Source organism: Xenopus laevis, chromosome 8L (assembly GCF_017654675.1).
Source record: "Xenopus laevis strain J_2021 chromosome 8L, Xenopus_laevis_v10.1, whole genome shotgun sequence".
In the NCBI taxonomy this organism is placed as follows: domain Eukaryota; kingdom Metazoa; phylum Chordata; class Amphibia; order Anura; family Pipidae; genus Xenopus; species Xenopus laevis.
In genome coordinates, this window is record NC_054385.1 from 97,761,205 (window position 1) to 97,783,949 (window position 22,745).

The following is a 22,745-nucleotide window of genomic DNA, read 5'->3' on the forward strand; positions in this document are numbered from 1 at the left end:
TATCTTAGAACTGCTTTTTGGTGAGAAAACTTCCCATTTCTCCTTATTAAATAGGAGGTGCATATCTGTCCACATTTAATATGCACTGGGTCTTAATCAGCTGCAACAAAGTAGGCAGCACTTGCTTTCATTTGACCCTGGAGCAATTTTTTGTAGGAAGTACTCTTCTATCCCCTACTGATGTAGCTGTCAATCCTTCCTATCCCCAGCTGTTGTAAATGAAGGCCTTTTTACTGCAGAGATTTGTAAATATTTTATGAACATACAAATGTGAAACTTTTTAAACCAGTGATACAAGGAAAAAATGAAAGGTTATTATACAGTACCATTAAGTATTAGCATTTGTGTTGATGATTTTATATAAATTTAAGTATAATCTTTGACTGTCCTGCACTGGTAAAACTGGTGGCATATCACTGAGGAATAGGATTATGTCTTTGCACTATAGAAGTGATTGGTTGAGCCCTTATACCTCTTTCAGTTTGTTGAGCAGGTGGAGGAGAATCACCATTGAATTGCACTAGTCAATATGTTTTATGCGCTTTCTTGTAGCTTTGCTACTAGCATAATCATTGGTAAAACTGGTGTGTTTGCTTCAGAAACAATTCTATAGTTTATTTAAACAAGCTGTTGTGTAGCCAAGGGGGTAGATATTCAAAATTAATGTAGCAAAAAGACGTGTTTACAATTCAGATTACAGAGAAACGATATAGAATACAATGGTTTTAGTTCCTATACAGGAAAATCAACAGGTCAAATGACATATAAAATAAGACATTTTTTGCTGAGAAATAGTTTATTTGTTGGTAATTTATTTATAACAAAATAAACATATTCAAATGGTAACGTAAATAAAATATTTGGCATTTTTAATGTTACTGTCTGTCTGTGGCCTCTGTCACTTTATAACTATTCGTGTATGCTGATGCTTTATAACTGTTACTTCTTAAAGACTAATCTACTTTCATTAATTAAGTTGTAAAAATGTTAACCTTTATTTTGAAATTGTTTTTTTTAGATGTGTAAAGGATACAGTGGAGGGATCAGTGGCTCCAGTGCTGGTGATAACCCAGATCAGGATGTGTTAAATATGGTTGGCTCAGACAATCTGAACAGACTGAAGCGCTTGCAGGAGAGATTTGTTACCCCCCAGAGTATTTGCGGGCCATGCCCACCTCCTTGCTTCCCTGGTTACCAGGAGTTCTTCAGAGACTTCATACTCTGTGCGGAAAAGTAAATATCATGTTTTATATGTGTTATAATAGTCAATCAAATAAAAAATTGCCGACATTTGAGAATGTGAACCTGGACAATTATTAAGTTCATCCCCGATAACCAGCAGATGGTGTGGTTAAGGTGCCCTCCTAGTACAGCAGAAATTAAATATATAACACATTTGTGTGTTTGCAGAATCCCTAACTTTTTCACTAGAAGAACTGGTGACAAAATAGCAGTATAGGTCAAGATGGGTGACCAGGCCAAGGTTAATCCAGCGAGCCTCTGTTTAAGCAATGGTTGCACAGGCATAAGTTGTGCATAATGGTAAACAGAAGCTCTCACAAGTGTCTGAGAAGATCTTGTTTGCATGTTGAATAGAGACTGTGTCGCTCGCTTACAAAAAAATTTAATTCTGTTTTCCATAGGCACATTAGGCACACCTTTTGTTTCTATTGGTGTGTACATGTGGGTACGTCTCTGGGCAAAAATTCTACTTCTTTCTGAATTTATATGTTTATTCTGATTTATAGTTATCATTTTAACCAACATCTGATGGACAGCCTATGCCAAGAGATAAAGGAACTGGATGGCATTTCTATCATTGGGCATGAGCCAGCTGATGGAGAGTCTGATATGGATGAGCAGGTATAACACCATTGTCTGTTATTCTTCCAGAACCAAATATACTATAGTTTACAGCTGAAAATAGTACTTTCTCTTGGAGATGTCTGTGGGACACAGGGACCATAGCATGGGGCAACTGCACTGAGGCCAGTTAGCCTCCCTAAGAGGAAGCCAAAACAGCACCACTAGGCTGCATTCCAATTCGAGCCATGGCTGTACAGTGCAGAATACATGCCCAGGAACAACCAGGATCTCCAGAAACTGTCTCAGGGTCTGTGAGTATCACCAGCACTCCCATACCTGGTGTCTACTCCTTCTCAGGGCTCCCCTGACTTGCTGCTGCCTTTTTTCCTGGGAGAGGCACCTCCTACCTGCCTTCCCCCTGGGTCCTTTATCCTTGGGTACTCCTTGTACTGTTTCCTGGAACTCTGTAATCAAAATTTGAACCCTTTTTAAACTTGCGTTCCACAGTGGAATGCATCCAACAACGCTCCAATGTCTTCTCTAGTTTGCTTACCATCTCTTCCGCGTGTGTCCTTCATTTAACCTCACTTCCACCCAAGTGCTTCTACAGTGCACACCTCTGTATGGTTTGCACCGCACTGCTTGCCATCCAGAAACTACCGCTTGTCATTCGTCAGACCTGCAGGCTGCTACACAGAGATCCACTCGCCATCTGGAATAACGTCATGGATCCTGGAACTGAAGATGGCCATAGACACACCGATAATATTGTACGAAACAATTTTCTTACAAAGTATATCTGAAGATTCAGCTCTACGCTTGTTTATTGAAATTAGCAATCTTTCTTGGAAAGATCGTAATTGTAACATCTATGGCCACCTTTACTCAGACTACCATCCTGACACCAGTCCGATATAGGCCTACGGAAATGGAATTCACTTTGCAAGAGGCAGGCACTGGGTGGGCAGCGCTCACTCCTTACATTGTAAAAAAAAAAATCAATAGTTTCTACTTCTTATATTGGCTCTATGGCAAAGGAAAATTCAGAGTGGCCCGTTTCCAGGTCAATTCATGCTTTCTAAAGTCAAACACCTAGCATGTGCCAAATGTCGCAAATGCCTACCTGTGGGCTACAAAAACATCTCTTTTGTGTTGACTACGTTCTTGATGCAACAACTGAGCCTTCACTTCCAGCCCAGGAATTGCAAGATCCACCTGCTCCAGTGGTCCCTCAGGCCAAGTCTGCTGTGCTCTCTCAGCCTTCCACTTCTGAGCATCTCCCCCCAAGTTGGTCTAGCTGTCCTCAGGCTTTCCTAAATTGGCAGCCTGCTTGCCTGGGCAAGTGTCGAGAAAAGGCTGGACTAAGGTTCCAACTCATAAATGACTAGCTCCCCATCTTTTGTGAAGTTAAGTGAATGAGAAATTAGTTAGCTCACCGATAGGTGAGAAACATTCACTTGGTAAAGGTGAAATCTCCTCGGATGACACGGAGGACTCTGACAGACTGTCCTTGGCGGCTCTAGAACAGATCTAGATCTGGTTCCTCACAATTCATGTTTAATCATTAGAAAAACTACCAATCTCCCCTTCTCACCAACAACTCTATAACATTATCACCTTGAGAAGAGATTTCATGCTTACCGTCTCTTTCCGATGCTATATCCATTCCTTAAATAAAGCATAGACAAATGGGGTTTCCCTCCAGTATGCCACCTATGATCACAGCTCTCCCAGTCCCTGCCACTTCATCATTCAAGGACTCTATGGACAAGAAGCTGGAATGCCTGCTTCAGTCAGTGTTCACTGCTTTGGGGGAATTCCTGCAATTCAGTCTGGCACCCGCATTGGTCAGTAGAGAATTTCAATCTTGGGCTGCTTCCTAGTGGATGGCTTTTCCTCAGGAATGCTTAGACAAGATCTCATTAAAGTTGCTCTACAAATTAAGGACTCTGATTACATCTGTGAAGCATCCTTAGATACTGCTCAGGTTGTAGATTTCATTTCGGCACTATCCATAGTAGCACTCGGACATCATGGCAGCACGCAGACCTCTGTGGCTTAAACTATGGTCAGCCAATATGTCCTAGAAAAAAATTCTTTCACAGAGATAATTCTTCTACCCAAAACCAGGGTAACTCTGATGCGTTAGCTTGATTACCTTTCCAGGGGCCAACCTGTGTCAAATCCACACTGGCTGACCACAGAAGGTGGCATTCCTGCTGGCTATCTCATTGGCATGCAGAGTCTCAGAAAGGAGTTATTTGCTAGTGTCCTGTCACCTGGTTGAAGATGCTATGGTCCCTGTGTCCCACAGACTGCTGAAGAGAACAGTATTTAACTTTGTTTCACAAAACACCCTTTTTCTCAGTTGTTCTAATTATTGAGGATTAATTTGCAGTTTGTACTAATTTTTAAAATATTGATCATATGATATGTAGTTATTACTTGCCTGGCAGATTAAAGACTACATGAGTTGGTGACAATCACCTGAAACAAGGGTATGCAGAACTTGATTTTTAAAAAATTTGCCATGTTTCCAAGTGAAAACCTGACCTGCAAGTGCACTTATAATTCCATACTGATTTTGAATACATTTTTTAATTGTTAACTCTTTAGCCATAGCAAATCTCATAATTTAATGTATCAAAATATTTTAATACATTTGAAACATTCTATTTAATTGCAAAATATTACCATAAAATTAAATTTCTGCCTAACAATCTTTTTTTTTTTTTTTTTTTTCAGGATGAAAAAATTCATTTTGCTTCTATCATAATGACCCTTCGTTTACTTGCAAAGTTTCTGGGATTTGTGAATTTCCTGCCCTACAGAACAACAGAAACACTCACCAGTGAACTGCAAGAGTCTGCTATTGTTTTAAGAAACCAGGTGAAGAAAACACATACCTGAAATTCTGATTGTATATTCTGATTTAACCCTTTTTCATGTTTGTAGTGAAAAGAATGAATAAGATCCCCCTGCACCCAAAGGGGGTTTTTGGCCAGTAATGCAAATACAAGTGCTTTCAGGCTGAAATCCACACCGTGTAACAGGTGGATCACATTCCCATCAATATGCTCATGAGACGCATGTGGGTAGGACAAGACTTACTGAAACATATTGTGCATTATTATAACGAAGTACCCCCTGCTGTAAAATAAAAGGATATTAGAAGTCACCTCTGATCCTTCTGAGTTCTACGAGCTGTATAAAAGCACGTGGCCTTCGGCCTCATGGATTTGCAAGTTGAGTTATGAATATCCGTAGATTTTACAATGGGGGGGTACATTATGCACTATATAATTAACCTTTACTACTGTACATTTTATAGACTATATTTGCCTATTTCAGCAACTTTTTCCCCAAAGCTTAATATTTACTAGCCTTCATTTGACAAAACAAAGTAAAATAGAAACGTGAATTGTAACTATTGACTGAAATCATGTTTTACTTGTTCAGACTCTACCCATGTTGGACGTGTTGCAGCTGCTCAGGAGATCAATGCAGGAGTACCGTATTGTGCTGACTGTCCCATGGGTAGTAGAATATTTGTCATTAGTCGATCAAATCGCTCCCTTTCTGGACTATTACAAGAAAGTGTTTACGCTACTGATGCACCTGTACAGGTGAGAAGTTATAAAAAAACCTATATATATATGTTTTTAGTAGACAAATGTTCTGTTATTTATTTATAAAATGACTACATTTAGCCTTTTGCGAGTACACAGATTCTATGGGGCAGATTTATCAAGGGTCAAATTGAAAATTTGAATTTTTAAATTAGAATTTCAAGTTTATTTTAGTGTAATTCGACTAGGGAATAGTCCAAATTCGATTTGAATTTAAAAAAAATTCAAAATTCGAATTTTGAAATTTATCATGCACTGTCCTTTTGACTATTCGCCATCTAAAACCTGCCGAATTGGTGTTTTAGCCTGTGGGAGACCTCCTATAATCAATTTGGAGTAATTTTTTGGACTTTTGGAAAAAAAAATAGTTTTTGAGTGAAAACCCTCGAATCGAATTCAATAGAATTTGATTCAGATTTGCAGCTCGATCCTATTAATCCGTTTTTTAAAAGAAAAATTTGATTTTTTTTTTCCCCCTTAATACATTTTGATTGGTCCTTTTTTTTCGAATTCTGAGTTTATGGGAGTTGATAGGAGTTTTTTTGAAACTCCCATAAACTCGAGATTCAATCCTTGATAAATCTGCCCCTATGTGTTGCCAGCCAAAGGCTCAAAACGTCAGCAATGTATCTCTATTAGCTCTTTTTTTTATTTTTTTATTTTGTTATTGTTGAGATATTATTGTGTTAGTAGTGATATTGTGTTTTTAGTTCTGTAATTTTGCTCAGTAAATTGTACCTAAACAGTGTAACTAGTTGAATCAGGTGTCTTGAACACATCTCACACTCTGTGATACATATTTCTGTTGATTTGAGCCAATTTATTGTATTTTTAGGTCTGCATTGTAAATTACAATGCCATAAAATGTAATGTCCACAGTCTTTCGTACTATTGCCAGACATGTTCAATATAATTATACTTGTATAATTTATGTTGGCTATTGTTTTGTGCATCAAAAAAAGACACACATGGAATGATTCTAAAGGCATATACAGTCATATGAAAAAGTTTGGGAACTCCTCTCATCCTGCACAATCATTTACTCGACTTTCAACAAAAAAGATAACAGTGGTATGTCTTTCATTTCCCAGGAACATCTGAGTACTGGGGTGTTTTCTGAACAAAGGTTTTTAGTGAAGCAGTATTCAGTTGTATGAGATTAGCTGTAATTTTGCTATGCTATTGGAATGCATGTAAGTGCTACTCATTACTGGCAACCGCAAATTGGTTGGATTAGCTCATGAAGCCTTGAACTTCATAGGCAGGTGTGTCCAATCATAAGAAAAGGTATTTAAGGTGGCCAATTGCAAGTTGTGCTTCTGTTTGACTCTCCTCTAAAGAGTGACAACATGGGATCTTCAAAGCAACCCTCAAAAGATCTGAAAACAAAGATTGTTCAGTATTAGGCTACAAAAACTATTTCAGAAGTTTCAGCTGTAAGGAATGTAATCCGGAAATGAAAGGCCACAGGCACAGTTGCTGTAAAACCGAGATCTGGCAGGCCAAGAAAAATACAGGAGCGGCATATGCGGAGGATTGTGGAGGACTCCTAAGACCTGCAAGAACATCTTGCTGCAGATGGTGTATCTGTACATCGTTCTACATTTCAGAGCAATTTGCACAAAGAACATCTGTATGGCAGGGTGATGGGAAAGAAGCACTTTCTGCACTCACGCCACAAACAGTCGCTTGTTCTATGCAAAAGCTCATTTAGACAAGCCACAGTCATGGAACAAAGTGCTTTGGACTGATGAGACAAAAATGTAGTTATTTGGTCCATTTCAGCTGTTACATTTGCAAAAGGAGGCTCAACAAAGTATTTATGCAATATCTCTGTTGGGGTGCCCAAATGTATGCACCTGTCTAATTTTGTTATGATGCATAAACTTTGTCACTGCTGAAATACTACGGTTTCCATAAGGCATGTTATATATTAAAAGGAAGTTACTACTTTGAAAGCTCAGCCCATGGTAAACAAAGCTCCAAAGGGGCTCCCAAACTTTTTCATATGACTGTTTACTGGTTTCTATTGCCTAGAAACCCATATTTACTTATCTGAATTACGGTATCCAGAAATTCTGTTTTCCAAGTGGGTTACACTACTATTAAGGGCTTTTGGGAATGCATAAAACAAATATATTTTTCCAAGAACAAAAAAAGCATTGGAGAAATATGGTAAAAAGCTTTATCTTCCATAAAGCCATACAGCATATTTTCCAATCTTGATAACCTCCCACCTATCACCCTGCTACCTTTCATCGCTAAACTACTTGATAGTCTAGTCTAACTAACATCATTCCTCTCTGACAATAACCTGCTGGTTTAAGTAACAACACTCCACTGAAACTGCCCTAACCCGACTGACTAATGACCTTTTTACAGCTAAAGCCAACAACCATTTCTCACTACTAATACTGCTTGATCTCTCAGCTGCATTTGACACTGTGAATTACCCTCTCCTCCTCTAGTCCCTCCATTCACTTGGCCTTCGTGACACAGCCCTGTCCAGGTTTTCTTCTTACCTCACTAATCTTTCCTTCAGTGTCTCCTACAATGCAGTAGCATCTTCTCCCCTTCTTCTTTCTGTTGGGGTTCCTCAAGACTCTGTCCTGGGCCCCTTTATTATTCTCCCTCTATAATTCCTCCCTTGGTAAACTAATCAACTCGCATGGCTTCCAATACCACCTCTATACTGATGATACTCAGTTTTATCTCTCTTCTCCTTATCTCAACCCAGAACTCCTAACTCGGATCTCCTCCTGCCTGTCTGCTATCTCTACTAGGATGTAGCAACGCTACCTTAAATTAAACCTCTCTAAAACGGATATGTTGGGTTTTTTTTCCATCTTATACCTGTAATATCCTGAAAGTATCTATTGTAGTTAACAATTCCATTTTCAACCTTGTCTCCCCAGGCCCCGGTGCCTTGGAGTTCTCCTATACTGTCCTTCACTCCTCGTATCCAGTCACTTAGAAATTCATGTTACTTCCACCTAAGGAACATATACAAAATTCTTGTTCACTCTCTCTTGTCATATCATGTCTACACTATTGTAACTCTATGAATTGGCCTTCCCGCCAGAGACGGTCACCTCTCCAGTCCATAATGAACACTGCCGCCAGGCACCTCAGCAACCGCTCCTCCTCTGCCATGCCACTCTGCCAATCCCTGGCTTCTGCTACCTTTAAATGAATGACCCTGACATGCAAAGCACTTCATGACTCTGCCCCTCCTTACATCACTGAACTCCTCTCTATATACTCACCCAACTGCTTACTACGCTCCTCTACTGACCTGCTACTCAACTCTTCTCTCATTACCTCCTCACATTCAAGACTTTGCAAGGGCTGCACCCCTCCTCTGGAATTCTCTCCCACTGTTTGTCCGAGTTTCTCCCAACCTTTCTGCTTTCAAGAAATCTCTTAAAAAAACGTATTTAGAGAAGCTTACCCTCACTCTGCATAATAATCAAAATGCAATACCACAAACAGTATCACATCTCTCACCCACATGTGCAATTCTGATCTTGCCCACTCCCACTCCTTGTGTCTTATTATCTTCCCTTTAGATTATAAACCACAGGAACTTCCTCACCTTTTGTACCTGTAGTGGTTGTAATGTATGTAACTCCATATGTTCTACGTATGTAATTCATGTGATTTAGCTGTATAAACACATTTACTTTACAGTTCTTGCGCAAAATGTTGGTGCTCTATAAATACATGTTAATAGTAATAATAATTCTGGATAACAGGTCTCATACCTGTATTATAGTTGGGTTCAAGTACAAGGTACTGGTTTATTATTACAGAGAAAAGAGAAATCATTTTTAAAAATTAGATTTATTTGATTAAAATGGAGTCTATGGGAGATGGCCTTCCTGTATAACGGGTTTCCCGTTAATGGATCCCACATCTTTATTATATATATATTAAATTCATTTGTTTTAAACATATAAAAGAATGTGTTTTCTCTATATAAAAAATATACAGTATTTAAAATGTTAAAGGTTTTTTATTTAGAGCATTATTTATATCTATAGAAATGGATTTACATAAATGCAGGTATATTTAGAAAGCTGATGTGCTGATCATTCCCTTAAAGGAAATTTAAATTGTCAAGTTACGCCTCTGTACTTACTAAATATGATTGTGTCAAATCTACTGGCAGATTAATAATTGATTGTTTTGGTATATCCAATTTTCCAAAAGTTCCATTGTTTTATGTGGGCCCACCAATTTATGCATTTAAATGGGTGCATTTCTCAGATTTTACACATTTAATGAAAATTGCCTGTCTGTCCTCTGTCAATGTTCTTTTTAGTGAAATTTAGCTTTTTAAAATACTTCTCTTGCTCCAGGCCCTTCTGTAAATAGTGAATTCGAATGAGTTTGTGCCTTCTATGGCCATGCACAAATCACTTACAGACTTTGAGTTTGGCAAATGCTGTACTTTAGTGTAACATTAATGCTGCACTGTTTAAGCCTTGTCATTGACACAGTGCTGATGTCCTTTGAATGACACGGCAGAGGGAAAATGGCCACCAGGTGAAAACTGCAAATTGTTTGAAGGAGAAGTATAGTGTAAATCACTGGAGAGCCAAATGTCATTGCATTGTAATGACTTACCTGATACCGCCAGGACAGTACTTCATTTAGCAGAAATCTGCACTGCTCTGTGGTTCTTAGTGAACACTTGGGGGTAAGTGATTACAATCTCTGGGGCGTACCTGACATTTGGTACCCCTAGGGCAGGGCTGTCTAACTGGTGGCCCGTGACCCCCCCTTCTGTGGCCCCCCACATGCTGTGTCTGCTTACCATATATGTAAACTTTAGGGCTCTTACTGACAAGCGTTTTTACCTGCGCTCCCCTGCGTTCCGTTTTTCTGCGTTCAGCCGCAGGGGAGCGCAGGAATAGACGCATTACATTTTTTTCCCAATGAGGCTGTACTCACACAGGTGCGTGTAGGCGCTGATCGCTGGAAAAATGCAGCATGTTGTGTCTCATCCTGCGTTCGGCGCCTACACGCGCCTGTGTGAGTACAGCCCCATTGGAAAAAATGTAATGCGTCTATTCCTGTGCTCCCCTGCGGCTGAACGCAGAAAAACGGAGCGCAGGTGTCACTGTATGTAGCACATATTAGAATGATAGCTTTCCCTGTCTCTTGCTCTGTTCTGCCTTCCCTCCCTGTGTGTGCCATTCTCTGCTTGCCCAGTGCTGCCTGTGTGCCATTCTCTGCTTGCCCAGTGCTGCTTGTGTGTGCCATTCTCTGCTTACTCAGTGCTGCCAACCTTTTGGTTTTTTGGTGTGCTACCACCGTTAATGTGGATATGATCTTAAAAGTTCTTGTGGTAACATGGGTGTGGTTTCAGTGGGTGTGGTTTAAAAGGGGGGGTGGTAACACGTACTTCCATTATCGGACCTCCACCACATAGGCCAGTAAAATATTGGCCCTCAGTACCACAGAAGTTGGACAGCACTGGCCTAGGGATTTAGACTTCTGTTTTAAGGAAAATGTGACAGCGCAGGGTATATATGCAGAAGAAAGCAGTTTGGATGGTAATGTTTGTTCAGCCTATAAGGTGAGAATATTGTTTTTAACACATTTTTATTTTCCCAGGATGCAAAATAGGGTCTGAGCATCTCTTAAAAGGTCATCAGAGTAAACTGTCATTTAGGTTTTACTATTTATTTTTATACTTGGTGCTTCGCTCCCCCCCCCCCACACACACACTCTAAAGCTTCCTTTCTAGCTCTAGCCCTCAGAGGCTCATTGGGCGCATCTCATACAGTTTGTGCGTCAACATTTTAGACATTTATATACTTTTATTTTTAGTTCAACTTCTAGTGTTGTATGTTTTTTAGTTGGTCTTTATTATTTTCTTTCAAGTAGTGACCCTTTAGTGGACTGCAATATTCTGGGACCATTGACACTTATTTTTAATATTTTTTTTTTAAATTGTTATGGCCATTGAACAATTTAGCTTTTTGTTCTCCAGTTTGTAATTTTAGCAGACATCTGGTTGCTGGGTCCCTTTTATGCTAGCAACCAGGAAATGATTTAAATGAGAGACTGGAAGATGAATAGGCGAGGGTCTGAACTGAAAGATAAGCAATAAAAAGTAACAATAGCCTCACTAAGCAGTAGTTTTGGCCTTTTCCAACCAGTAAACAAAACCTTTAAGCTCTTTATTATTTATATATATATATATATATATATATATATATATATATATATATATATATATATATATATATATATATATATATATATATATATATATATATATATATATATCACAATAGTCTCTCACTGCACCTACAGACCATTTGTACAAAGACTTGGCTATCCAGAAGATGTTTATGGTCTTTAGCCTGCCCAGGGGATCCACTGATCATTTTATAATCATATATTAAATTATTTTAGTGTAATCTCGTTCTAAAGCTTCTGTAGGCCACTACACGGAGACAATTGTCCACTTAAGCAGGCCTGTATTGTTTCTGCTGTAAATAACATATGTACTTTTATTTTCTATCTCAGATACAAGCTGATCCTTGCTGAAGAGAGAGAAATGGGATTCCTGAATAAGCTGCTTATTCTTGCCGTGTTGGGTTGGCTTTTTCAGGTAAAGCTGTGCAAAGTGCCACAGTGCAAGAATGTTCCTCCATTCAAAAACTGCTTAAGCGTAACAAAAGAAAACACAGTTCTAAGCAACCTTCCAAAATGTATGAATCAGTTATTTTCTGTGGTTTTAATGCTCTTTGTAAATGCTCAAAATCTGTCTCTGTAGTGTTTATATTCTCTACACTCCTGGCTCCGACTCCTGAGACGATAGTCTAAAATAATATCCACAAAAAAAACCATATAAATAGTAGACTAGCTGGACTGTAGTCAAGAAACTCATGCAATCAGTCATTCAATAATGATATTCTACAGGGGATCAAAAAGCTCCTGATATGCTATAAATTGAAGGTACTGTAACTGCATAACCTCAGGTTTTCTGACGGTTGCTTTTGAGAGTTTATTTCAAAGGTTCGGTATACCCCCCTCCCCCATCATTTTCGGCATGTGTGAATTAATTACAGTGGTGCTGCACCAAATTTTTGCCTGTTATTTTAATTAGGAAATTTGCATTTTATTTCTTGCCCTAAACAGAACCAACAAATGAACTCATAACAAGATTATAGTATAAACATTTTTCTTTTTTCTTTTTTTTATTTTAAAGGTACCTCCAGTACCAGAGGAATTGTTTTTTGACAATGAAAATGTAGAGGGGGACTTTGCTGTCAGTTCTGTAACAGTGACACAGGGGCTGGTAAGTTCATACTGTGACTTTCTTTATTGACTTTTAGGCTGGGGCCAGACAGGGCCTGAAATGCGCAGACCAATTTCAGCCCCTACCATGAATAGTATCCACCTTTTTCAATGTTTTCTGGAACCCTTGTGTCGGCTCCGACACGAACACACTATGGATTTCACAGAAGAAACGCAAGACTTTGCATTTCGCCTTGAAATCTGCTGAATGTATTCGTGTCGAAGCAACCAAATGGTTTTGTACAGAAAATGAATTTCAGTATACGTTTTTTTTTGTTTTGTTTTTTTTAGTGCAAGACCAGAGTTAATAAACTGAAACGCCATGCTATCATCTGATCTGTATTCATAACTTATGGTGGCTATGCTCCGGCCTGACACATACAGAATCCAGCAGATTCTCTTAAAGGAACAGTTCAGTGTGAAAATAAAAACTGTGTAAATAGATAGGCTGTGCAAAATAAAAAATGTTTTTAATATAGTTAGTTAGCCAAAAATGTAATATATAAAGGCTGGAGTGAACAGATGTCTAATAAAACAGTAAGAATCCAATTTCCTGCTTTTCAGCTCTATAACTCTGAGTTAGTCAGCGACTTGAAGGGGGGCCACATGGTACATTTCTGTTCAGTGAGTTTGTAATTGATCCTCAGCATTCAGCTCAGATTCAAAGCAACAGATATGACCCATGTGGCCCACTTCAAGTCTCTGATTGGTTACTGCCTGGTAACCAGGGTAACCAGTCAGTGTAAACCAAGAGAGCTGAAAAGCAGGAAGTAGTGTTCAGACTGACATGTTATATGTCAAATCACTCCAGCCTTTATACATTACATTTTCAGCTAACTAACTATATTAGAAACATTTTTTATTTTGCACAGCCTATTTACACAGTTTTTATTTTTACACTGAACAATTCCTTTAAAATCTTTGTTTTGTTGCTAATATAATGAATTCTTATAAAATAAGTGTATTAAGACACTGATGTGTAAAAATGTATGCCTGCATTGCAGATTCACATTCAGATTGCATCTGTGTGTCTGGGACAGATGCTCCTATATAAGAGAGTAATACAATTTTACCTTTACCTTCCACTTCCCCCTCTGCTAGGACTCAATGCCTTTGGTGGACCAACAGCTGCTGTATAGTTGTTGTCCATATCTTGGTAAGTAACATACGTCTTTAAACAGACTCTCATTCAACAGTTGTTCATTTTATTGGTATGCATGTATGTATGTAACTGGTTTGCTCTATCATTTACAGGAGAACTGAAAAAGTTACTGTTATCATTTGTTGCTGGTAGCAGTGCCAAAAATGGTGGGTTTCTAAGGAAAATAACTCCCACTGCTGCAGAACCTCTGATTCCAAAGCCTACTTTATCACAAAAGAAGCTTCAGGTAAAATGCTTTTCAGCAAAATTAACGGTTTATCAGTTTCTATAACCAAGGAAAAGTGATGGACTATTTAAATATTTTGATGCTGAAACGAGCTGCTAATTTTCACTGCAACTGAAAGAGGAGCAATATTGGGTGCCTGATTTTTCAAAGCTGATAACTGTGTGAAGCAGGTATCCCCTTGAGCAATCAAATTTCCTTTTGTTTGTTTGGAATGACATTAGGGATGCACCGAACAAACTATCCCGAATTCTTTGTGAAAGATTCAGGCGAACTGAATTCCGAACCCTAATTTGCATATGAAAATTAGGGGAAAAGATAACCCTTGTGTGATTTGGCTGAATCCTGTTGAAAGAGCCTAAATCTTGGCCATCGAATCCTGGATTTGGAGCGTCCCTAAATGATAGTGACCAGTGCTGCTCATTTTGTGTGTGCCACTTTGTTGCTGTAATAGGAATGTCTACTTGTTTTTGTACAGGCTGAACTGGAGCAAGCATTCTTCCACAATCAGCCGCCCTCTCTTCGGAGAACAGTGGAGTTTGTGGCAGAGAGAATTGGTTCCAACTGTGTTAAGCACATCAAGTAAGTGGTGGTTGAGTTTGCAGGCTCCCTCTTAGCACTAGAAATGTTGTAGCAGGACCTTCTTTTTTGTATTTTGGGTTTGGTATGTACAGCTGTGATAATGTACTACAGTGATGGTGTATGTACTAAAGTGATGCTATTTGGTAAAGTTACATCTGAGTTTATTTCCTGCAGGGCCACTCTTGTGGCAGAACTTGTGAAGAGAGCAGAGCTCCTCCTGCAGGACAGTGTGACACAGGAAAGTTCCACACACAACAAGCAGCTTGACACTGTGTGCACCAAGCTCTGTGAGGATGGCAGGCAGGCAGTGCAGAAAGGCAAAGAGTAAGCTGCATCACAGCATACATACACTCCTATATGGAAATAATATTGTTTTTTGCTATGCCATTTTGTGTTAATTATAGTTTTTTTACCCAGCTGCTTCTGGGAGAAACATAACTATATACAAATAATATACCATATCTACAATATCTTTTACTGTTTACTGTCAGAGCTCCGAGCAAGTTGTGATCTTTGCGTGACTTATAGACTTCTGCAGGCACTCTGTCCAACCGGCCACCTTAATTTGGTCTTACACAGAAATATCTGCTTGTTATGTCAGGGTTACTAGAAGAGCAAATCTTTGTCCAATATGATGAATTAAGCTGATTTTGCTTTTTAGATTTGATCACATAGGGGGTCCATTACTTGGCCATCCACCCCATCCACTTGTGTATGCTCTCTTCAACTGATTAGATGTTCTGCCTGGCCTTAATTTGAATGTGCACCAATCACACTTCAGTCTGGGAGTCAATTGTTTTGAGCCCAAACCTATCCCAGTTGGTTGCTGATCCATAGCTGTTTTTATAGCCAACAAGACAACTAGGATGGTTCTTGGTTTAGGATTCTAGGAGCATTGCCTGGTGTCACTTGAGTTTTAAACAGTTGAACTGGGCTCTAAACCAGGACTAGCTTGAAGTTTTCTCATAATCTGTACAGAGAGGGAAAATCATGCTAGAATAGGTTACCCCCCTGAACTATGCACAATTGATTAGACCACAGTAACACAATTCTCCACTATGAAGCAGTATTCATTTATTCATCCCTCCCATACTTGTGTGTCTATGCTTCTCAATTTTAGGGGCAACTTCCTGTCAACTTTTCTAACATGTATTCCTTATTATTATTATTATTATTATTATTATTATTATTACTGTTCTCTGTAGACTCTTGATTGCATAAAAATAATTCCTTTGTAAATGCAGACATTCCTTCAGTCTGCTGGTGTCATTTATAGGCAATTAAAATTAAATGCATAGGCATTAAATTTGTAAAAAAAAAAAAAAAAATATATCCATTGAACACTAAGCAGTTAACACCGTTTAAAAAAAAAAAAAATGATGCCATTCTGAAATGTTTGTAAGCAGACTTGACTTTTTTTTGCTCTTGGCTTTCTCTATTTTTGTGTTATAGATTTTTACTGATACAGTGAATGTTCTCTATTCTGTGTGATTTGATGTCATCACTGTCCATTAACTGCATATTCCTGTTTATAGGTATTGCACAAGGAAAGCTCCAGAGGCCCTTCGACTTCTGCTGCCTGAAGAGATATCAGCATCTGTAGGTAGCGCTACTTGCTTTGGAGAAACATTGAGAACATTATCTGATTGTAAAACTTACAAATTAGTTTGGTTAAAATAAGTAGGAATTTATTTTTGAAAAGCATCTGCTAGAATTCATTCTGACCAGTCCAGATGTTATAAAGTATGGAAATGGGACTCTCTATTGGAGTCTGTCATGAGAAACAAGACTGTTTGGATGACAAATGGACTGTAAGGTCTTGATCATACTTTTTCTTTTATAAGGGTGCTGTGGATAATGCACAAGATGGTGGGGGCTACAAGCTGTTAAGAGTAAAAGGAGGAGAATGGACCTTTCCACATACTATAGGGATTGTCTGTCCTTGCTCTTTAGCACTGGCACGTAAATAGAAGTGATTCAAATGAATGAATGTAGCTAGGGAACTGAGTAGATCCACATCTCTCAGCTTGGTTTGCAGGTTTAGAGCATGATCATATTGTGGCTTCATTGATGACGTGTCTGTTTTTTCTTCAGGTGCTGAGTAGTGCTGAAGACATAGCAGTGGCTCTAGCTATAGAGAAGGCATGCAGCTGGCTAAATACTAATATATCAGGTAGTTTTAACACAAAACTCAATATTTAAAACTGTGCAGTGTTTTGATTCCCAATACTGGTAACACTTGGCTGCTACTCACTGCAGGATGCCTACCTTGGAAACATGTGATCTCTGCCCATGGATGCTCCAGTATGTGAGTTTGGCGCCAGTCGTATGTGCGTTTGGCACCAGTCGTATGTGCGTTTGGCGACAGTCGTATGTGCATTTGGCGACAGTTGTATGTGATTTGGCGACAGTCGCATGTGAGTTTGGCGACAGTCATATGTAAGTTTGGCACCAGTCGTATGTGAGTTTGGCAACAGTCGTATGTGAGTTTGGTGACAGTCGCAGTGCGTTTGGCGACAGTCATATTTGATCCACAACAAGTAGACCCATTAGGAAAGTTGGTGGGAAAAAATGCCCCATAAGACCTATCCATAAGCCTTGGGTATACGGAAAGACCTGCAGTTTGAATCTAAGGCTGTAAAGGCAGCATAAGAAAACCAATGAAATCTTCCTCAGCAGAAGATTTTAGTTTAATGTGACTGATCGATCCCTTGACTAAACTACTGCAATACTCTTTTTGTAGCATTAATAAAAAGGGAGGTTAAAGCTGCGTTTGCTCGAATGCTGAAAATACACAGTCAAATCTCGTCATCGATGGGATGTGAGAGTGTAAAAGGAGGATGCGATAATGGCTGTGAGCACAATGCTCCTCTCCCCTCCCAGCTGATTACAGAAATAAAGGTAATGCACCCTAATTCACCTATGTAGTCCAGTTCTAAGTAAAGACAAACATGGCACAAGGGCAGTAGATATAATACTAGATCTTATTGAAGCCACTGATTTTTCCTGGTAATCTTTTTGCAGGATATCCTGAGTATTGCAGTTGGGCCTCGTGATGAAGAAGAAGTAGTAGATTACATGCACCTAAAGAATACCCTTACACATCTGTCTCAGACTTTAAAATGCAGAATAGTAAGTCCTTGTCACTTAAAACTGTTTAAAGTCTGTGTTGTCCTTTAAAGGCTGATATCTAAACCTGACCATAAACGTGCTGATTATTAGCCTAGTCAGACGAACGATTGTCCGTGCCAATCTTCTGACCTGCAACTAATCATTCAGATGAATTTATAGTAGCAAAGAGAACAAATCACACAATGCTCTTGCCAATTGACAGACTGCAAATGTCCCACTTATAGTAGTGACAGTCTCCAAATGATATAGTTAGGCAATAAACACAGAGATGTTATCATTAGCCGATATATAACCTGTTTGAACGACTGATTGCCACGGTAAGAAAAATGTCGGGACAATATACACACGGTCCGAAAATCATCCAACCTTCGTTTTTTATGATGGTATCTTTGCAACTATGGCCAGCTTTAGTCTACCTCTTGCTCTATGCCTCTGGCACACTGAGCATTTTGGCTGCTGCTGTCAGGCGGAGATCAGTGGTGGACTTACAAATAGCCTTCTCTGCCTGTCACTGCTTTTTATACTAGCCAATGGCAAGCACACTATTGAACACACCCAGCACCAAAGCAAGCTAACTTTTTGAAGGAGAGGACTGCCTGTCACCGCTACTTGTGCATTCAGTATAAGGAGAGTTGACAGGCCAGGAGGGGAAATTTTGTCCACTATTATCCACCTGGGGGCAGCAGAGGATAAAATACCCCATGTGACCGGCTCTTTAGGTTTTGGATGAGCTCTTCTATCCATATATTATTTGCTTGTCTATGCAACCAAGGAAATGTTCAATGTAAAAAAAAAAGCTGAGTAAATGGACTGTGCGATATAAAAAAATATTTAAAATATAGTTAGCCAAAAATGTAATGTTTAAAGACTGGAATAAACAGATGTCTAACATAATAGTCATAACCCAACTTCCGTCTTTGGAGCTCTCTGGTTATGAGTCGGTAACCAATCATTGACTTGAAGGGCGGCACATGGGTCATAATGGTTTGCTATAAAATCTAAGGTGTATACTAAGGATCAATTGCAAACTCACTGAACAGTTATGTCCCATGTGTGGCCCCTCTTAAAGTTGCTGACTAACTCAGAGTTAGAGAGCAGAAAAGCAGGAAGTTGAGTTCTGGCTGTGTTGAGCATAACTGGAATCAGTGTTTTCTTGCCTTGCCCTTTAAAAGCATGGGCCTGTTGAGTCCTCCCAAATGGTATAAAAGATATAAAGAAACTTACTTGTGCTGATTTGCATTTTTTCTGAGCAAAAAGCCATTGTATAGTGCTTTATTATTTCCACAGTACATGTGTTACCCAGCAGAGCAGCACTTGGCCAAGTGCACTGTGGAACTGGCATCTTTGTTAGGTAAGTACCAACTGGCCGTTGTTTATGAGTATAAAATGATATATGCACACATCAATATTAGACCTACTTATACTTATAACTATTTCTCCTGAATTGTAGTGTCTGATAGAATTCCAGTAAGTGGGTTCCCTTCATCCGAGCATAGTCATGAAATGCAAACATTGAAGAGAAAAGCCTTTAGTGACCTGCTGACACTGCTGCTTTCTGTGTGGAAGAAAGACTTCACGGCGACCATTCCCTTTTATCTCATGTTCAGCATGAAGAATATAACCTATATTACAGATATCCAGTCCCACAAGGTGAGACCTATGTTTTCAGTCTTTAGATAAAAAAAAAAAGCATGTTGGATAACTAAAACATACCTTGTTCAGAGTCTATCAATCACTGTACTGTGAAATTGAGATTTGATGGTATAAAAGAAAAGAACATTTTCTTAGGGAATTTTATGTTTGTATTTTAGTGCTGAATAGTCAAGAGGAGCCGTTTCCCCGTTCATATATATATATATATATACTGGGGAGGCCTTGGTCCCAATGTTTGATTTGCCCAGCACACACACACCTGAGAGAGTGTGGGGAGCTGGTGGTGTGATTGAAGAAGGGAGCCCAACTATTCTCCAGGGCTCATACACCTATACAGGCCTGTCGATACACTCACATATATAAAAACATCCATATACTAATACTACACTATAGGCCTTCATATTGTGCTAGTCCAAGAAGTCACCCAAGCCACTTTTATATTCATTAATAGAATTTAGCAACACCCGGCCAGAGCATTCCACAACCCCACTGCCCTGACTCTGAAGAAGCACCTGCTCTGCTTTAAATGAAAGTTCAGTCCTTGTTGTAATATACGTTTATCTTCCCAGCAGCCTCTATGCCAGATAGCGGAACTCACCAAGACACACTATATAGACTAAGGCGGTCTATCCTAGCACATAGACAAAAGGAGAAATTCACTTCACACAAAGAATGGAGGGTTGGCGGGTTACAGACCAAGCAGAAAATCACTAGTGTTACAGACCACTAGAAAATCACAAGTGTCCTGCACTTTTTATAGAGCTCTCCACCTTTTTATTATCCATTTTCTATTGCTTCCTCTTAAGAGATGCCAGTACCACAACATAAGATATATAAGAATACAACATTCCTAATGTTGCTTCTGATTTACATGGCATCCTAATCTGGTTTATTCTGTTCATTATTTTCCCTTGAAACATTCGTCAGACCTGTAAAACAGGATTTTTGTACTCACCGTTAAATCTGTTTCTCTGTAGTCGAAAGGGGGACACGGACCGATGGGTTAAGCTCCATCCTCCAGGAGGCAGGACACTTGAAGTAATTAAAGTGGGCGTGCCAGGTTAGGCTTAACCCCACACACTGTACACAGACTTCAGTTTCTTCCAAAGCCGCTAACGGAAATACTAAACTTATAACAGGCAGAACTAGTAAACCAAGGAACTTATTCAGAAGACCGAATATATGGTCTGTAGCTCGTCACTGGGCGGGAAGCCCTGTGTCCCCCTTTCGACTACAGAGAAACAGATTTAACGGTGAGTACAAAAATCCTGTTTTCTCTGTCGTCTTTAGGGGGACACAGGGACCGATGGGGACTTACCAAAGCAGTCCCAAACAGCAGGGTGGGTGCGAGCGTAGACCGATACTGCAGAATTATTTAATTACTGATTGCAACACCTTACGTCCGAGAGAGGCCTCGGCCGAGGAGAAGGTGTCAACGCTGTAAAATTTGGTAAATGTGTTAACAGATGACCAGGTAGCCGCCTTGCAGATCTGCTCCAAGGAGGCAGAGTTACGCCATGCCCAAGAAGCTCCTACCGATCTAGTGGAATGAGCCCGGATACCTTCAGGTGGTGCTCTTCCCTTTGCAGTATATGCTTGTTTGATTGTTTCTCTAATCCAACGAGCAAGAGAAGTCTTTGATGCTGATTGGCCTCTTCGAGGTCCAGAGGGAATCACAAACAATGACTGTGAAGTTCTGAACGCTTTTGAACGTTCTATGTACCATCGAAGTGCTCTGACTACGTCAAGGTTGTGGATCCGTCGTTCCTTGTCGTTCTTAGGTTCCGGACACAGGGAGGGAACTATAATCTCCTGATTCAGATGGAACTCTGAAACGACCTTCGGTAGGAAATGGGGGACTGTGCGCAGAACAGCTTTGTCTTTGTGAAAGATTAGATATGGTTAATCGCAAGACAGGGCGCTGAGTTCAGATACTCGTCTAGTAGAAGATATTGCCATCAGAAAGACTACTTTCCATGTCATCCATGTATCGGAAATTGAACCCAAGGGTTCAAAGGGAGGATCGAGTAAGGCTTCCAGCACCAAATTGAGATCCCATCCAGCTGTAGGTGGTCGGTATGGAGGGGCTACGTGAGCGACTCCATGTAGAAAGGTGCCTATTGACTCCTCATTAGCTAAGCAACTTTGAAATAGTATAGAAAGGGCAGATACTTGCACCTTGAGAGAGCTGAGTTTAAGGCCTAAGTGTAGACCCCGCTGAAGAAAAGACAAAATTCGAGGAATGTCGAGTTGCATGAATGGAAGATCTGAATTATTGCACCACTTGAGGTAAGAGTGCCAAACTCTATGGTAAGACTTGGATGACGATGGTTTTCGAGCTTTAAGCATAGTAGCAATAACTTCTACTGTTAATCCCTGATCACGCCAGATGGATGCTTCATCAGCCATCCCGTCAAAGCGAACAGACCTGGATTGTGATGAGCTATAGGCCCTTGCTGCAGAAGGTCTGGTCTTCCGTCCAGCCAGACCGGTTGTGCCACTGACATCTCTTGTAGATCAGAGAACCAGGTTCTTCGTGGCCAGAAGGGAGCTACTACTATCACTGTGACTCTGGACTGTTTGATCTTTTTGAGCACCCGGGGGAGCATTGGAAGAGGAGGGAAGACATAAGCCAGTTTGAACTGCCAGTGCTGCGTCATGGCATCTACCCCTGCCGCTAGGGGGTCTCGGTAACGTGCAAAGAAAGTTGGGACTTTTTGATTTCGTCTCGACGCCATGAGGTCTATATTTGGTCTTCCCCAGATTGACACTAGTTGATCGAATGCCTCCGGATGAAGCTCCCACTCCCCGGGGTCGAGTTGATTTCGACTGAGGAAGTCTGCCTTTGTATTGGCCACACCTGGGATGTGAATGGCTGAAAGCTTGACAGAGTTGTGTTCTGCCCAATGCAGAATCTCTCTGGCTTCTGTCAGCGCTCTTTGGCTCCGAGTCCCTCCCTGTCTGTTGATGTAGGCCACTGTGGTGACGTTGTCGCTTTGAATGCGAACTGACTGTTGCCGTAGGAGGTGACTCCACTGACTGAGTGCCAACTTCACTGCTCTGAGTTCCAGAATGTTGATAGGAAGTCTGGACTCCGCAGGAGACCAGCGTCCTTGTGCAGAATGGTTTTCCCATGTTGCTCCCCAGCCTTGAAGGCTGGCATCCATGGCTATCACCCTCCATTCCGGTGTCGCCCAGGACTGTCCTACTGCTAAGTTCTCGGGGAACAGCCACCACCGTA

General features: G+C 40.1%; 1 protein-coding gene across 1 annotated transcript in view; it reads left to right on the top strand.

The window, feature by feature from the left end:
• cdan1.L (codanin 1 L homeolog) overlaps window positions 1-22,745 on the top strand; it is a 49,526-nt gene that overhangs the window by 19,943 nt on the left and 6,838 nt on the right. The window contains exons 11-26 of the mRNA XM_018231061.2: window positions 1,019-1,233; window positions 1,749-1,863; window positions 4,552-4,695; window positions 5,266-5,432; window positions 11,979-12,063; window positions 12,664-12,753; window positions 13,854-13,908; window positions 14,007-14,140; window positions 14,616-14,719; window positions 14,894-15,043; window positions 16,255-16,318; window positions 16,814-16,892; window positions 17,463-17,620; window positions 17,744-17,851; window positions 19,139-19,202; window positions 19,302-19,501. Of these exons, the coding sequence (XP_018086550.1) occupies window positions 1,019-1,233; window positions 1,749-1,863; window positions 4,552-4,695; window positions 5,266-5,432; window positions 11,979-12,063; window positions 12,664-12,753; window positions 13,854-13,908; window positions 14,007-14,140; window positions 14,616-14,719; window positions 14,894-15,043; window positions 16,255-16,318; window positions 16,814-16,892; window positions 17,463-17,620; window positions 17,744-17,851; window positions 19,139-19,202; window positions 19,302-19,501 (1,932 nt within the window). The remainder of the gene's footprint in view (window positions 1-1,018; window positions 1,234-1,748; window positions 1,864-4,551; window positions 4,696-5,265; window positions 5,433-11,978; window positions 12,064-12,663; window positions 12,754-13,853; window positions 13,909-14,006; window positions 14,141-14,615; window positions 14,720-14,893; window positions 15,044-16,254; window positions 16,319-16,813; window positions 16,893-17,462; window positions 17,621-17,743; window positions 17,852-19,138; window positions 19,203-19,301; window positions 19,502-22,745) is intronic.